General features: G+C 64.1%; 2 protein-coding genes across 3 annotated transcripts; both read left to right on the forward strand.

The window, feature by feature from the left end:
* The first annotated feature begins 1,891 nt into the window (after positions 1–1,891).
* Positions 1,892–8,771, forward strand: ACBD4 (acyl-CoA binding domain containing 4). Of its 2 annotated transcripts, none has more exons than XM_027909893.1 (10): positions 1,892–2,012; positions 2,102–2,222; positions 2,300–2,384; positions 2,455–2,575; positions 4,712–4,819; positions 5,690–5,796; positions 6,468–6,618; positions 7,542–7,699; positions 8,028–8,072; positions 8,328–8,771. In XM_027909893.1, exons 1-10 carry the CDS (start codon positions 1,943–1,945, stop codon positions 8,436–8,438), a joined length of 1,077 nt encoding a protein of 358 aa, XP_027765694.1. In that variant the 5' UTR covers positions 1,892–1,942; the 3' UTR covers positions 8,439–8,771. The 2 variants fall into 2 exon arrangements, with proteins under 2 accessions (XP_027765694.1, XP_027765696.1); XM_027909895.1 differs by having other exon boundaries at positions 1,910–1,987.
* A 1,292-nt stretch (positions 8,772–10,063) lies between these two features.
* Positions 10,064–11,549, forward strand: LOC114071984 (protein HEXIM1-like). Its single transcript, XM_027909889.1, has one exon. It carries the CDS (start codon positions 10,293–10,295, stop codon positions 11,208–11,210), a length of 918 nt encoding a protein of 305 aa, XP_027765690.1. The 5' UTR covers positions 10,064–10,292; the 3' UTR covers positions 11,211–11,549.
* Positions 11,550–15,928: the final 4,379 nt, after the last annotated feature.

Here is a 15,928-nt window from a genome sequence, read left to right on the forward strand (position 1 = left end):
GGAGCCAGAGAGGCCTTGTGGCTGTTCCGAGCAGGAATCCTGAGTCAGAGCTCGGAAATGGCCGGGGGGAAGGGGGGGATTTAAAAGGCTTTGCTGTTTTTATTCCTTGTGTTCCTTGTTTGTTTCATTTTATTTCTTTATTTACCTTCAGTTTTTTTAGGAAGGAAATGTTTCTCCAGGGGTCGAGGGATGGGGTTTAAGGGAGTTGGGGGGGGGGGGGGTTGCCCCTACTTGGATTTGGGATTTGGGATTTGGGATTAAGGTTGGGAAACTGCAATGTGAGGCAGTGATGCTGAAAGCTGCTCTGCATCCCAATCCCAGAATCCAGCCCTGGGAGAAGGCTGGATCCAGGCAGTCCTCAGGGCAGCCCAGAACATCCCACCTCCCCAGGGCACCTTGTACCTCCAGGTCACCCATGTGCCCGTGTCCCCACAGTGCCCTGCCTCCAAGGAAAACCCTCGGATCAGAGGGGGAAGGAGAAGAGGAGAAGGAGGAAAAGCTTCACCTCAGGGGCTCAGGGACCCCAAATTCTGCCCCTTCCTCACTATCATAATTAATAAAGTTGGATAATAATTAACAGTGGATAAAAGTATACACTGGACAAAAGTAAGAGTGGAAAAGCTGGGTAATAATTAACAATTGCTCTGCCTGAGCCAGATGTTCCCTCTGCCTGCAGTGGGATCGTGCCCCTGGCCAGGGCCCTGGTGCCACCGTCCCAGTGCCACATCCCAGTTCCCCAGTGCTGTGTCCCCACGCAATGTCCCAGTGTCCCAGTGCCATATCCCAGTTCCCCAGTGCACTGTCCCAATACTTCATCCCAGTTTTCCAGTGCAGTGTCCCAAGCCCTCAGTCCATTCCCCTCAGCCCCTTGGTGGGTGGGCCCAGTGCCTGGTCATGGAATCCCACAATGGTTTGAGTTGGAAGGGACCTTAAAGCTCATCCAGTCCCACCCCCTGCCATGGGCAGGGACACTCTCCACGAGCCCAGATTTATCCAAGCCGCATCCAACCTGGCCTTGGACACTTGCAGGGATGGGGCAGGCACAGCTTCTCTGGGAAACCTGTGCCAGTGTCCCCGAGAATCGCTGTGCCCCCACACTTCCCACCTGCCCTGTCCTGCTGCACAGCCCAGGTGGGTGAACATCCCAGTGTGCTGTCCCTGAGCGCTGTCCCTGTGCCTGGTGCAGAGTTACGGAGCACTGGAGCACAGTCCCACTGCATTCTCCCTGCCCCACTATCCCACTTTCCCCTGCTCTATCCCACTATCCCAGTGCCCTGTCCCACTCTCCCTGCCCCATTATCCCTCTCTCCCTGTCCCACTATCCCTCTTTCTCGTGCCCTTCCCTCTCTCCCTACCCCTCTCTCTCTGCCCCATTATCCCACTCTCCCTGTCCCATTATCCCATTATCCCTCTCTCCCTGTCCCCCTATCCCTCTCTCCCTGTCCCATTATCCCTCTCTCCCTCTCTCCCTGTCCCGTTATCCCATTATCCCTCTCTCCCTGTCCCATTATCCCATTATCCCTCTCTCCCTGTCCCCTATCCCTGTCCCCCCATCCCTCTCTCCCTGTCCCCTCCCTCTCCCGGTCCCTGCAGTACCGCCCATCCCCGCAAGGCGGCGCCGGGACACCCCCTCCGCACCTTCCCCCCACCCACCGGCAGGGGGCGCCCGCACCGCGCTCAGCGCCGGGAGCGGTGGGGGGGAGGGGGCGGGGCGTCCCATCCGGGGAGCGGGCGCTGATTGGAGGGGCCGATGAAAGGCGAGCGCTGATTGGGCGCGGCGCGCCAGGGCCGATGTCAGACGGGTGCTGATTGGCCCCGCGCTGTCCCCACACAGAGGGAGCCGCAGCGGGGCCGGTGCGGGGCTGGTGCCGGTGCGGGGCTGGTGCCGGTGCGGGGCTGGTGCCGGTGCGGGGCTGGTGCCGGTGCCGGTGCCGGTCCCGCCATGGAGGAGCCGAGCTGCGGGGCGCAGTTCCGCGCCGCCGTTCAGGTGATCCAGGGGCTGCCGCGGAGCGGTGAGTAGGTGGGGGGGCCGGGGCCGGGACCGGGGCCGGGGCCGGGCGGCCGCGCCGCCGGGGCGGCCCCGCTGAGCCGTGTCCCGCAGGGGCGTACCGGCCCTCCTACGAGGAGATGCTGCGCTTCTACAGCTACTACAAGCAGGCGACGGCGGGGTGCTGCCAGGGCCCGCGGCCCGGCTTCTGGGACCCCATCGGCCGGTACAAGTGGTAAGAGCGGGGGGTGCCCGGGCTGGGTCCCGGCCCGTGTCCCGGGTCGGGTCGCGCTCACCCGGCCGGCCCCGCAGGGACGCGTGGCACAGCCTGGGCGGGATGTCCAAGGAGGAGGCGATGGCCGCGTACGTGGCGGAGATGAAGAAGGTGGCCCAGAAGGTAACGGGGCGGGCGGCGGGGCCGGGCCGCGCTGCCGGGGCCGCCCGTGTCCAGCCGCGTCCCTCCGCAGGTCATCGACACCGTGCCCATGGACGAGAGCACGCGGGAGATGTTCCGCTACTTCGAGCCCCTCTACGAGGTGATCCACGACATGCCCCGGCCCCCCGAGTCCTTCTTCAAGAGGAAAGGGGGTGAGTGGGAGCTGCTGCGCCCCGGCTGTGCCCGGCGCATCCCTCCCCTCTCTGCTCCCCTGCCGGAGCTGCGCTGCTGCCGGGCCCTGCTTGGGGCTGCGCCGGCACAGCCGGCACCTCTGGGCTCTGCTCTGCCCCGGGACACGTCCTGCTGCTGCTCCCTGAGGGATAGGGGATACCACAGCCCACCTGACGCCCCTGCTGTTGCACAGCTGCTGCCCTGGGGCTGTTTGGGCACCCCAAGTGTCCCGTTGTGTCACAGAGGTGTCTCTTCAGTCTGGGCTCTCTCTCTCTCTCTCTGCAAAACTTCGCAGTGAGAGTTTGAGATTTGGCTTCCAAGTGCCCCTTGGCCCCAATCCCTGTAAACAGTGGAGCAGGGATCAGCTCCCAGGGAGGCTGAGCTTTCCCTTGGCTCTGGCTCACCTCCAGGTCATCTGATGTAAACATCTGGATAGACCAGCCAGTTTTTGCACGGAGTGGATGTGGAGAAACTGGGCTTGAGAAATGGGATTATTTAATCCGGGCTGTGCTAGAGGAGAATCCTTCCCAGCCCTTTCCATGCCTCAGGCTGCTGCCTCGTGCTGGGAGGGTGCTGGGAGGGTGCTGGGGGTCTGTCCCACCGCTGGCTCTGGGCTGTCCTGGGTGTATCTGACAGGTGAGGAGCACCCAGAGGAGCAAGGGGCCGATGTGGGGGCTCAGAAAGGTGTTGTTGTCTGTGCTGTGTCACCGGTGGGTCAGCTCAGCAGCACAGGAGTTTTCAAGGCATTTTCATAGCAGGTGTGTGAGCTGTCAGTGCTTTGGGAGAGCCCTGACAAACAGACTCATTCCCTGCCTGTCCCTGACAGCTCCCTGCTCCCTGTAAGGCTTGGCCTCGGGGTGGCCTCTCCTTCCCGTGGTACCCAGGTGCTTTGTTCTCCATGTGGATGCTGGATCCCTTTAAAAGGCAAACAGGCTCAGTTTTTCACTGGGCTGTACAAGCTGGGCCCAAACTCCTGGGCATTATCCACTTGGGAGTGCCACTGACAGATGATACTGTCACTTAAACCTTAACCTGGCAGTGCCCGTGGAGCCCGAGGTGGCTGGGACGGTGTGTAAAGCACTGAACTCCTGGAGCTGTTGAGTCATTGGTGTTAAAGGTTCCCCAACCCACCTGCACACTGAGGGATTGCAGCTTTGGTTGCCCCAAACCAGAGCAGAGAGGGGATTTCAGGGCGCAGAGCGTGGCAGGGGCCTCCGGCAGGTGCTCTTGGAGGGCAGAGGTGGGAGTCTGGGCAGGCTTGGTTTTGTTTGGTTACAAAGTCAACACGCTGTAAAGTAGCACTTGGACCCCAGTGGGTGGGTGCAGGTCCCAGCAGATCTCCAGTGAGCGGTGCTTTCATCACAGTCTTGGGAACGTGGCTGGTTGGAGCCGGGTCTGTCCTGCCGTGGTGCTGTGGGAGGTGACAGGACCCTGCCTGACCTGGTGACAGTCCTGGAGCAGGGGGCAGACAGAACCCTGGAGCAGGGGGCAGACAGAACCCTGGAGCAGGGGGCAGACAGAACCCTGGAGCAGGCACTAACCCCTGTGCCCCCTCAGTGGGCTCTGGGGGTCCCGTGTCCTGCCCTGCTGGCAAAGGCAGGTTGGGAGCAGCAGAGAAGTGCAGGCAAGGAGCAGCAGGGCAGCGTTGCCACACACCTGCCCACCCAGGAGCAGGGATCAAAGTCCTGGGGGCTGCTGGAAGCAGGGCTGGGATTAACGCCACGGGCTCCAGGGGGGTGGTGGGAAGGGCTGGGGCCCCATCAGGAGGTTCCTCTTGGGGTGTTGCTGCCCAGACGAGGCGCTTGCAGCCGGTGCTTCTTGCGTGAGGCCGTTTGTTGGGGTGGGTTGGGCCGTGGGCCCTGCCAGGGGACAACACAGTCACCTGGCAGTGTTTACCCAGCTGTCACCCAGCGCTGAGCCCTCTGCCTGCTGCCTCCAGGGGGGCCTCGGGGACAGGGACACCCCTGCCACCCGCGGGTGGTCTGTGCAGGGCAGACCCTGCTGGCTGGCATAGTTTGTGTTGGTTCCCCGGGCAGCAGTGTTGAGCCCAGCCCAGAGCCAGCGCTGCCAGGACACCACAGCACGTTAATCATCCTGTGCCTGTTCCCTCCCTGCAGACAGCGGGGAACAGCAGGACGGCCCCATCCAGGATATGCCCGGGAGCAGCCCGGAGTGCCCTGAGGAATCCGTGCTCGGGGAGCAGCAGGACGGGCAGCACGTGCCAGGTTGGTCTCCCTGGTGTGTCCAGCACCCAGCAGAGACCCCATGGAGGAGGCACCGGGGCTGGGCCTCCACCCACCCACAGAGCTGTTGGCTCCAGGCCCCCCTGCTCCAGCCCTGCCAGTGCTTCCAGGCAACCTGGGGCTGTTCTTGGGTCCAGCTCTCCGTGCTGGGGGAACCCTGGGTGTGAGGATTTGACTCTGCCTCGCTTGTACCTCTGCAAAGAGGTCTAAACTGCAGGCAGGAAGGGAGGGTGACTGGGAAAACATCCCCCTGGAAGGTCCACGATCCGTATGAGGATGTTCTCCCTCGGCTCGAGCCAAGCCCGCCCCTTCCTCGGCACTGGAATTCCCAGGGCCAAGCCCTGGCTCTCCCTGGCTCAGCCCTGATTTTCCCCACACAGCCCTCGTGCCCACGGCCTCGCTGTGCCACCCTCGAGGGGCCCCTGGCTGTGCCTGGGGTGGGTGGGCAGGGTGCTCCCTCCCTCAGGGAGGTCCCTCCCGCCGCTCCAGCCTTTCCCCCGGGAGCAAAGATGGTCAGGGAGCAGGTCCTGGCCGTGCCCAGCCCGGGGCCCCGGAGCTGGCAGTGCCCTGGCAGCGTCCCTGCCTGTGGGACAGGGGCTGCCCCGGGGCTGGGGGGGTGTGAACAGACACTGTGGGCAGGAGAAGGGGGAGTTCAGTCCTTGGATTCACAGCCACGAGCTGGGTGGTGTTAACAGAGCCAGTTTCCTCCCCCTCTGCCCCTCAGTTTCCTTCTCTTCCTGCCTCCCCCTGTGCACGCAGGGCCCTCCTTGCCCACCTGGGGACCTGCTGGCCCTGAGACACGGCCACCACCCCCTGCCCTGCCCGTGGCTGAGCCGGCTGCTTCCCTTGCAGGAGCTGGGCTGGCTCCTGCCACCAAGGGGCTGGAGGGCAGCCAGGTGACCAGTGACTCCGAGGGGGACACCTACTGCGACACCCTGGAGCAGGGGGAGCCCGACAAGGTAACGGGGGGCTGGGGAGCACTGGAGGCTCTGCCGGCCGCCAGCCCTACCCTGCCTGGGCTGCACGGGCACATCTGCAACTGCACAGGCATCTCCACACTGCACAGAGACCTCCACCCTGCTCAGGCACATCCCCACACTGTTCAGACACCTCCACATTGCACAGACGCTCCTGGGAGCCCAGCAAGCCTCACAAAACCTGTGTTGCCACCCAGTGCACCTGTCTGTGCTTTGTGTCACTCCTGGGGCCTGGTCCTGTCCCTTGGGGGAGGCTGAGGAGCCCCCCTGGTTCCTGGGTGTGACTCTGCTGGGCCACCTGAGCAACACCAGCGGCCCCACACGGGGCTGGTGCTGGCACTTGGGCTGCACTCCTGCCACTTCTCCTGCAGCTGCCTCCTGGTTTGGCACTTGAGATGTCCACTGTGGACAGCCCCCCCTCTTTTGCCATCTGGAGCCTGGGCACCTCACTTCCCTCAGGTTCTGGAGCTCTGTCACCTCCCAGACTGGGTGCTGACTGGTGTTACCAGCGGTATTCAGCTTCACTCAGCCACTCTCCCCACCACCACAAGGCAGAGAGGGGCACCACTGCTGCCCTGGCATCACCACCGTGCCCCCCAGCCCCAGGGAGGGCAGTGGGGTCTCAGGGCCCTTCTTCTCCTCCCCTCACACAGGCTGGGGGACCAGGGGGCCTCACCCCAAACGGCATCCAGGCTGGGGCTGAGCCCCTGGAGCCCCGGGGTGCTGGGCAGGGGCCAAGGGGCGAAGGCAGAAGACCCGAGGGGAGCAGCAGCACTGACCTCGGAACCCTGGGCTCTCAGAGAGGTGGGTGCAGCCTTGGCCCTTTCCTGCTGCTCCCCCCTGCAGGCAGGGCTGGCCTGGGAGGCTCTGGGGGGGTGAGATGGGGGCAGGCGCTACCACCACTCACAGGGCTCCAGCACCCAGGGATGGGTCATCAGTAGCTGCAGGAAGCCCTGAGTGTTCCCTCTGTGCACCTCTTGGTCCCCAAGTGTGGTGGTTTTACCCCTCCAGGACACAGCCCCTCCACTGCCTGTTCCTCACAGTGCCTTTGGGTGTGGTGCTGCCAGGGGTGGGCTCTCCCAGGAGGGCAGGGGGTGAAAACTGGGCCTTGTGCCCCTGGAGGTCTGGGGGACACCCTGTAACTGTGGTGCCACCCACCACTGCTGCCAGTGCCTAGGGGCACCACCTGCGCTGTGGGGAGGGGACAAGGAGCCTCCTGCCACCCTCTGTGCTGTCCCCAGATACATTTGGGGGGCTTGCTGCCCCAGGGTGGCATTGCAGGGGTGGTGCCATCACCTTCCCCTGTTACTGTTCTCACAAACTGGGCTACTTGACCTTGGGAATGGAGCTGTACCGAGGCTGATCTGGCCAGGCTGGGCTGTCCCTGGGTGCTGCACTCAGGGGGTGGGCAGGGAGGCAGCTGCCCCAGCCAAGTGTCCTGCCTGTGCCCGGTGACACAAGGTGACCCACGTGCACCACTGCACCTGCCACATCCGTGGGCTGGAGATCACCCACTGCCACCAGCACTGCTGGCCCTGGGGACAGCCCCGGTGCCACAGGACTGTGGGGCTGGGCTGTGCTGTGCTGGGGGCAGCCGTGGCGTGGGCAGTGTGTGGCACTCCACGGGAGCCATCGCTTGCTGCCGGTGCAGGGTGGGCTGTGCCAGCCCCGGGGCTCCTTGGCGGGCTCGCCCAGCCTGCCGTGCCACCCGTGTCTGTGCCCCCCAGATGTCCGGCCCACGCGGGGGGAGCAGGACCCCGGGAACAGCGGCGAGCTCAGCCCGGAGCTGGAGGCACACGTGGCCAGCGCGGTGCGGGCCCTGCAGGAGGAGCTGCGGCGGGTGCGGGAGCGGCTGAGCCGGCTGGAGACGCTCACCTGGCCACAGGTACCGGCCGAGGGGGGCCGGGACACCACCCCGGGCCGGCAGGGCTCGGCTCCGGGCCCTGGCACCGGTGGCCGAGGGGGTGGGGACACCCCGGGGTGTGGTGGCACCTCCTGGCGGGGCCGAGGCTGATCTACCCCAGGGTGCAGGCAGGGAGCTGCTGCTCCCTCATTCCCATTGCCCCTGGGGTCCTGGCCCGGCTGTGCCAGTGGATCCCTCACAGGAGCCCCACATGGGCTCGCTTCAGCCCGTTCCCTCCCTCTCCCGGGGGTGCAGGCACTGGAAGGGGGTCCAATCCCACCTACACCCCAGACCCTGTCCTGTCTTGCAGGGGGACACGGCTGGGACAGAGCCCGACCCCGCACTTGCTCCACTGGTGAGTTGAGGGTGAGGCAGCTCTGTGGGGTGGCCCTGCTGTCCCATCCCCCACCTCATGGCCCCCGGGGGCCTGGAGACACAGTGTGGGAGGCAGGTGACATCCCCAGGGACACCAGGGACGGTGCTGATGATCTCCAGAGGAAGGATGTGAAGTACCACCGAGCAGCGGAGGGCTGGGCCGGGGGGGTTGTTTGGTGACACTGGTGCCATTTCTATGCCCCCCCCCACGCCCCCCTCTCTGTCCCCTTGCCAGGTGACGTCCCCGTGGCCCCTGACGGTGTCCCCCCGCACGCTGCTCTTCTTGGCCACCTGGCCCTTCCTCACCCAGTGGCTGCTGCGCCGCTGGCAGGGCAGGAACAGGTGACCAAGAGGTGCCCACCACGGCCCCGCTGCCAGCCCATCCTACCCCATCCATCCCGCTTGGCACCAGCCGGGGGAGCTCCACGGACCCATCGCCTCACCAGCCACGGGGGCTCCGCGGGCGGGACCCACCCCGGGCGGGGGGAGCCCCCGGGAGCCACCAACGCCACCACTGTCACTCAGGGCCAGCCCCGAGGGGAGCGGGGCCGGGATCGCTCGGGATCCACGCGGGATCCGGGGGGTCCCATCCACGCACAGCCGGACCAGCCGCCCGGACACCGCGGGGTGCTGGGGCACCATCCGAGCCTGCCTCGATTAAAGTTGCCTTTTCGGTGCAGCCCCGCCGCCTGTGCCCTGTGCGGGGAGGGGACGGGGCCCCGCGGCCTGGCCTGGCCTGGCCACGCACTGTCCCCAAATGGCCACCCGCTGTTCCCAGATGGTCACCCCCTCCAGCCGGGCCACCTGCTCCAGCCAGGCCACCCCGCTGGCCCCAACTGGCCACCCACTGTCCCCTCCATATCAGAGGGTCTCGGGGGCAGCTGCCCTGCTCTGTCCCCAGTCCCCAACCATCCCCCAAGGCCGGGTCCCATCCCCAGGCGAGGGGGGTGGCGGTGCCACCGCGGGGACCCCCCGGTGCCACCAGGCCTCTGCCAGCACCACCCCCGGGCCGGGGGGGCTGGGCAGGGCAGGTGACACAGCGGGTGACACACACACGACCACCCCCCCCGTGTGTCCCACAGCGGGCCCCCTTGCCCCCCTGTTCTCCCCCGGCCCCCCCAAGGCCGTGGGGCCCCCCCAGCCCAGCCCCGCCCCCGGACGTGGGGCCCCAGGGGGACATCGCCAGTGGGGGTGGCAGGCCCGGGCCTGGGACCAGGGCCAGGACTGGGACAGGGACCAGGACAAGGCCCCGCTCCGCCTTATCCCCCCCTCCTCCCCCTCCCCCCAGGCTTTGGGAGCGCAGCCCCCGCCGCCTCTGGAAAGAAAAAAAAAAAAGGGACGCGGCGTCTTTAAGGAGGGACTTCTTCCCGCTTAGGTTTGTTTACATCTCCCTCCGCAGGCTGCAGCGGCCACCGCACCCGCCACAGCCCCGGGATCCTTCCGCCCTCCCCCTCCCCCTCCCAGCCCCGCACCCCCCGGAACCCCCCGGGCCCGGGCGGGCTGTGCTGGGGCGGACGGTCCCGGAGCCGCAGAACCGCCCGCGGGTCCCTCCGCCCGTTGCGGGGACTCTTTTTTCGGGGCGGTCCCACTGCGGGGCCGGCGGGGGAGTGGGGGGGGGTGGCGCGCGCCTGAAGGTCGCGGGGCCGCGCACGGGGAGGCTCCCCCCTCCTCACGCGCGTGGTACGGCCCGGTCCCACCCTTCGCCGCTCGCGATTGGCTGAGCCGCTCGTGACTGACGTTCTCCTGCGCCAATCGCCGACCAATCCCGGGAGGGGGGCGTGTCTCGGCGCGCGGCCCCGCCCCCGGGCCGCCCTCCGATTGGCCGCGAGGCGGCGGCGGCTCGCGGTGCTGGGCGGGGGCGGGGCCTGGCGCGCGGCCGGGGGCGGGGCCGCGGGAGCGGCGCCTGCGCGGGGCGTGTCTCAGCGCGCGCGGGTACTTAAGGCGCGGCGTCGGGCCGGGAGCGGCAGTTCGGAGCGGGCGGCGGCGGGCGCGGGTCGGGGCAGCAGGGGGTGGAGCGGCGGTAGCGGGGGCGCGGCGGGAGCGTGCGGGGCGCGCGGGAGGGGGGGCGGGCCCGGCGGCGTTAACCACCCCCCCGGCCCGCCGGGCCATGGCCGGGGCGGCCTGAGCGGGGCCGGGCCCCCATGAGGCGCCGATAGCGCCCCGTTCAGTCCGGAGCGAGCGCAGCCGAGCACAAGCCGCGATGGCCGACGCGGCGCCCGCTGAGGAAGCGGGGCCGGAGCCCCAGTGCGAACCGGAGCCTCGCTCTGAGGCTCAGCCGGAGCCGCCGGCGCAGCCCGAGCCCGAGGCGCAGCCCGCGGAGGCGCCGGCGGAGGACGGCGATGCGGGGCGGCTGCCGCCCCCCGGGGCGGAGGTGGAGGCGGGCGGCGCCGAGGGGCGGCCGGCGGCGGCTGCGGGCGGAGCGGCGCGTCCCGGCCTCGGCCCGCGGTACCGGGCGGTCGGGCGCGCCGAGGAGTGGCCCGGCAAGAAGAAGCACCGTCGGCGGCCGTCGAAGAAGAAGCGGCGCTGGAAGCCGTACTCGAAGCTGAGCTGGGAGGAGAAGCAGCAGTTCGACGAGCGGCAGAGCCTCCGCGCCTCCCGGCTGCGGGCGGAGATGTTCGCCAAGGGGCAGCCAGTGGCCCCATACAACACCACGCAGTTCCTCATGGAGGACCACGACCAGGAGGAGCCCGACCTGAAGACCGGGCTGTACCCGCGGCGAGCGGCCGCCAAGTCGGACGACACGAGCGAGGAGGATTTCCTGGACGAGGCGGCGGACGAGGACGGGGGCAGCGACGGGATGGGGGGGGACGGCAGCGAGTTTCTGCAGAGGGACTTCTCGGAGACCTACGAGCGGTACCATGTGGAGAGCCTGCAGAACATGAGCAAGCAGGAGCTGGTGAAGGAGTACCTGGAGCTGGAGAAGTGCCTGTCGCGCATGGAGGAGGAGAACAACCGGCTGAGGATGGAGAGCAAAAAAGCCGGCGGGGAGGCGGCGGACCCGGCGCGGGTGCAGGCGCTGGAGCGGGAGGTGGACAGGCTGCGAGCCGAGAACCTGCGGCTGCTGCGGGAGCAGGAGCTGCCCCGGCAGGAGAAGGGCCCCTGCAAGCCGGGGGAGTGACACTGGGCACGGGGGGGCGCGGGGGGGTTTTTACAGTCCCGGGTGGAACACACAGTCCTTGTACAGAGTCGCCGCGGACCCTTTTTGAGGGGCTGAAGCGCTGGGGGTGGGGGGAGGCGAGGGCTCCCCCTTTTTTAGGTGGCTGTGACGGGGCGAGGGGGGGGTTGATGTATTGGTGATATCTGGTTTTGGGGGTTATTTTATTTTATTTTTTTTTTGTGTCTAAACCAAAAGAAAAAAAAAAAAAAGGAAAAAAATTCCCCAGGAAAGCTGTAAATTGGCCAAAACTGACTATAAAAAATATAGAGGTCTAATAAATTTAATTACTTGTAACTGTAATGGTTTCGGTGTGATTTCTAGAAAATAATCAGGATGGCATTCCAGCAGGGAATACATCCTGGATTATTTTCATTATGTTATAATTGTTGTTTGATTAAAACTAGTTGTAATTCCCCACTTAACACTTTTTTTTGTTATTATTTCCCTCCCCCCCCCCCATTTATTTTCACTTTGAATTCTGCTGAAATAGTTAAAAATATCCTGGAAAGGGGGTGAAACGGTGTGTGATGGACACTCACTGAGGTAGGAGTAACCTGAGGTCGGTCTGTTTGCCTAAAGGCTCACTTAAACTTGACTCTGTTTCCTCCCAGGTCTGTAGGAATCCAGGTCATCAACTGAAATCTGGGCAAAAATTGCCTAAAAAACATGAAACTATAAATCTGCTTAAAGCTACAAGTGAGGGAAAAGCCTTGAAGTTTTGGAGCAGCCCAAGGAAAAGTTTTGGTAGTCAGCACTTGGCCCCTGAAATGGCTGACAGGGAGAGGGGAAGGCGATGGCTCAACCTCCCTCCTGCACCTGAGGCGGGGAGGAGGAGGGAAAAGCAGGAAAAGCTCCAAGCAGTGAAGTTCTTTTTTTTGGGGGGGAGGGGGGGGGAACAGGTAAATTAAGGGGTAAAAAAGTGGAGGCGAAGGCCAATGGGGCTTGGAATTGGAGTGAGTTAATGGAAGCTGTACCTGGAGAGGCGGAAGCTGGGATTGAGGCAGGAGCCGGGATTGGCCTGGACAGGGATCCTGCCCGCAGGAATTTGGGGGGGAGGGCTTTTACACAAAAATAGAGGGCTTGGGGAGGAGGGCACGGGGGTGTCCCCAGCACAGGTGGGTTGGGACAAAGTCGAGGGTTAAAGCGGCAGCGCTGAGGGGCTGGAAGGGTCAGGCCGATTTTTAACCCTGGCCTGGCCAAACCTCCCTAAAGCAGGAGAAAAACAGGCTTTTATAGAAAAATGAGTTTAGGGCGAGGGGAGGAGGGGACGACAGGTGGGTTGGTACAAAGTCGGGGGTCAAAGGGGCAGCGCTGAGGGGCTGGAAGGGTCACACCGGGTTTAAACCCAGCCTGGGCTTAAACCAGGTTTAAGCTCCAGCGGGAGAAAAACAGCGTTTATTGCGGAACAGAGGGGGGAAGGAGGGGACAGGAGTGTCCCCAGCGCTGCCGGTGCAGGGGGATCGGTCCCGCACTCGGGGTCACCGCAGCCGAGGGAGCCGCCGGGGCGGGGGAGGGTCCCGGGTTTAACCCTCCCCTCTCTGGGGCACCGGCGGGGGGAGGAAACGGGCCCGGGAGCCACCGGCCCCTTCCCTCTGCCGTGACATCACCGCAGCACGGGGATGATCCATCGGGATGGGATCCCGCGGGATGGGAGAGGGGCCGAGCGCTGTCCCCTCCTCCTCCATCCCAGGGGTTTCTGTCCCTGCCGAGCGATTCCCTCTCCGGCATTCCCGTTTTCTCTCCCTGTGCGATGGCACCGGGCTGGGTCCCACAGGGCCCTGGCTTCTGGTCCATGGGGACACCTTGATCCAAGGGGATATTCCCCTTTATCCACTTACCCCAAACCCTGTGTTCAACACCCCCCAATAAATATTTTCTCTGCCAATGCTTTAAAAAATAGACCTTAAAAAAGAACCAAACCAAAAAAGGACCCTAATGATCAACTCTCCAACGTGCTCTGGCTCCACCAGCTTCTGCTTCATTCTGCTGTTTTAATGAGCCAGGTTATCCCATTCCCAAGGGCTCATTCCAGCTCCTGAGTCCAAACCCCCTGCTGGCAGGGACCAACAGCATTTGGGGACCTTTGGAACCTCCAAAGGGTCAGGAATGGACAGGGAGCTCATCCCTGGCCAGGAGGAGAGTTTCCCATCCCAAAACTTCCCAGGAGCTCAGAGCCAGGCTGGAGCTGACTGGAGCCCAGTGGCAGCAGGAATCAGCCTGGGAGCAAAAGGTTGGAATCATGAAATTATTTTGGGTTGGTTTTGGTTGCTGGGAAAGCAGTGAGGCCCTGGCACAGGTTGTCCAGAGAAGCTGTGGCTGCCCCTGGATCCCTGGAAGTGTCCAAGGCCAGGTTGGAGCACCCTGGGCTGGTGGGAGGTGTCCCTGCCCATGGAATGGATGGGCTTTAAGGTCCCTTCCAACTCCAACCATTCCAGGACTCCATGGGCAGGAATCACCTCACCACCACTCCATGGATGGAGTGGGGCATCAGCCTTGGAAAAAAAGGGCACTGGGAGACCCTCTGGCAAAGGGCTTTCCCAGCCCCTCCCCTCCCAGGGGGGTTGTTTGCCGAGGAAAACAAATTTCAGGAATTACTGAGCTGAAATTCTGTCCTGGGGAGAGGCAGAAAACACAGGACCAACTCAAAATTTGGGATACCCCATATCCCCCCTGCAGGAACAGCCACTCCTCTGGGACAGAGCAGATCCCTGAAAACACTGGAAATAAAAGGAGGAATCAGCCTGGTAATGCTGCAGTGGGGTAAGGGGAGCCCCAAATCCTGTCCCATGTCCCAATCCAGGCCTGAGCCCACCCTGAGTTATAACCCAGGACACAGCACTGGCAGCCCCTCCACGTCCTGCCAGACTTTACCTGCACCTCCCTTCACTGGCTTTACCTTCCAGGACACTCTCATGGAGCTGCTGGGAACATCCTGGTGCCTCTGGTGTGAGATGAGCAAGAATTTTGGTAAAAAATTAGGACAGTCTGCAGCTGGTGTGGCCACCACCAAAATCCTGCAGCTCTTGGTGCATCTGAAGCACACCCAAACCCTGGCTGGGAGCTCCAGCCCCTCAGGATTTTGCTCCCCTCCTGCTCCTTCCACCCCACAAACCCTGAAGCACCTGGGCAGGCTTGGCAAATCAAATCAGTTTGGCAAAAAACAACTTGAAATGGGATTTTCAGGTCCCAGCTCCAGAAATGCAGCTGGGATACAAAAATCTCATGGAATGATTTGGATTGGAAAGCCCATCCAGTCCCACGTGCCACGGGCAGGGACACCTTCCACCAGCCCAGGTCGCTCCAAGCCCCATCCAACTTGGCCTTGGACACTTCCAGGGATCCAGGGGCAGCCACAACCTCTCCATGAGAAGCTTTCAGGACCTGCTCAAACAACACGGGGGCAAAAAAACTGTCAGCAGAGTCGTGACAACAAATCTAATTAAAAAAAAAAAAAACAAACATCCCAGCAAGTGCATTAATGTAAAATAAGCCAGGTTTGAACCGGCAGGGCCACCTCTGACAGCACAGCTCACACTTGAGAGAGGAGCCTCCCAAATCTCCCCGTTTCACACCTTAAACCCAGCCCCACACACACAGGAATGGCCTTTGCCGAGGGAAAAACAGAGCCGGGAGCTGAAGTTCCACCGAGGAGCCGTGGGGACGCTGCTGAGAGCTCAAACAGCGCTTCCAAAAAAAAAACCTTTTTTTTTTTCCCCCAGCTTTTTTTTTTTTTTTTTTTTTTTACTTTGCACAGTGAAAAAAATAATAAAAATGCCCAGAGGGGCTTCCCCAGCCCCAGGAGCGGCATCGGCCCCTCGGAACGCGGGGTCTGTCCCTCCGTCCCCGGCCAAGGAGCTCCCCCGGCCCCGGGAAAGGAGAAACGCTTTTGTTTTTGAGGCTCTCGGCACCCCGGGGGAGGCCATGTTAGCCGGGATCCACTGGATCCCGCTCGGATCCCGCCGGGAATTGGCTGAAATGTACGAAACAAAAGGATTAAACGCGAGGAATGTTTTTTTTTTTTTTTTTTTGCCCTCCCCCCATGCGGTGTTATGAGACCCCCCCCAGCACTCTCTGCCCCAAACTTCCACACAAACTGCGCAGTTCCTCCCCCGGCTGCTCCTCACGGGGGACCAGCCCCGCACCAGCTCGGGCTGCGGCTGCCGAAAAACATCAAAATGCTGATTAATGTCATTTTGAGACAAAAACATCCCCCCCCAGCCCTCGCCCCGCAGCGGAGCCCCCGGGCAGGGCCTCCCCCGCCCCACCGCCTCAGATCGCGGGGTAACCTCGACCCCCCGGCCCTCGCGGCCCCGTGAGGCGCCCGGGGCAGCGCTGGGCCCCCGGCCCGGGGCGCTGACGGGGGAGCGGCCGGTGAGGCCGCGGCGCCGCCCCTCCCCTCCCGGGCAGCGCAGAGACCGCGCTCGGCTCCCTCCCGGAGAGGACACGCCGGGAGAGGAAGCACCGGCAGGGGCCGCGGAGGGGCCGTGGAGGAGCCCCCGACCCGGCCCCTCACACACAAAATGGCGGCGCCGCCGCTCCCCGCGCGGCCCCTCCCGGCCACCATCGCCGCCGCCCCGGCCCCGCCGCCCGCTCCGCCAATCAGATCCCGCCGTGCCTCCGCGAGCCGGCCCGGGGACGGGGCGGGGCGCGGGGCATTGTGGGGGTTGTAGTCCCTGGGC

The sequence above is a fragment of the Empidonax traillii genome, unplaced genomic scaffold (genome assembly GCF_003031625.1).
Source record: "Empidonax traillii isolate 1590-97213 ecotype Southwest subspecies unplaced genomic scaffold, ASM303162v1 scaffold2495:size42636, whole genome shotgun sequence".
In the NCBI taxonomy this organism is placed as follows: Eukaryota; Metazoa; Chordata; class Aves; order Passeriformes; family Tyrannidae; genus Empidonax; species Empidonax traillii.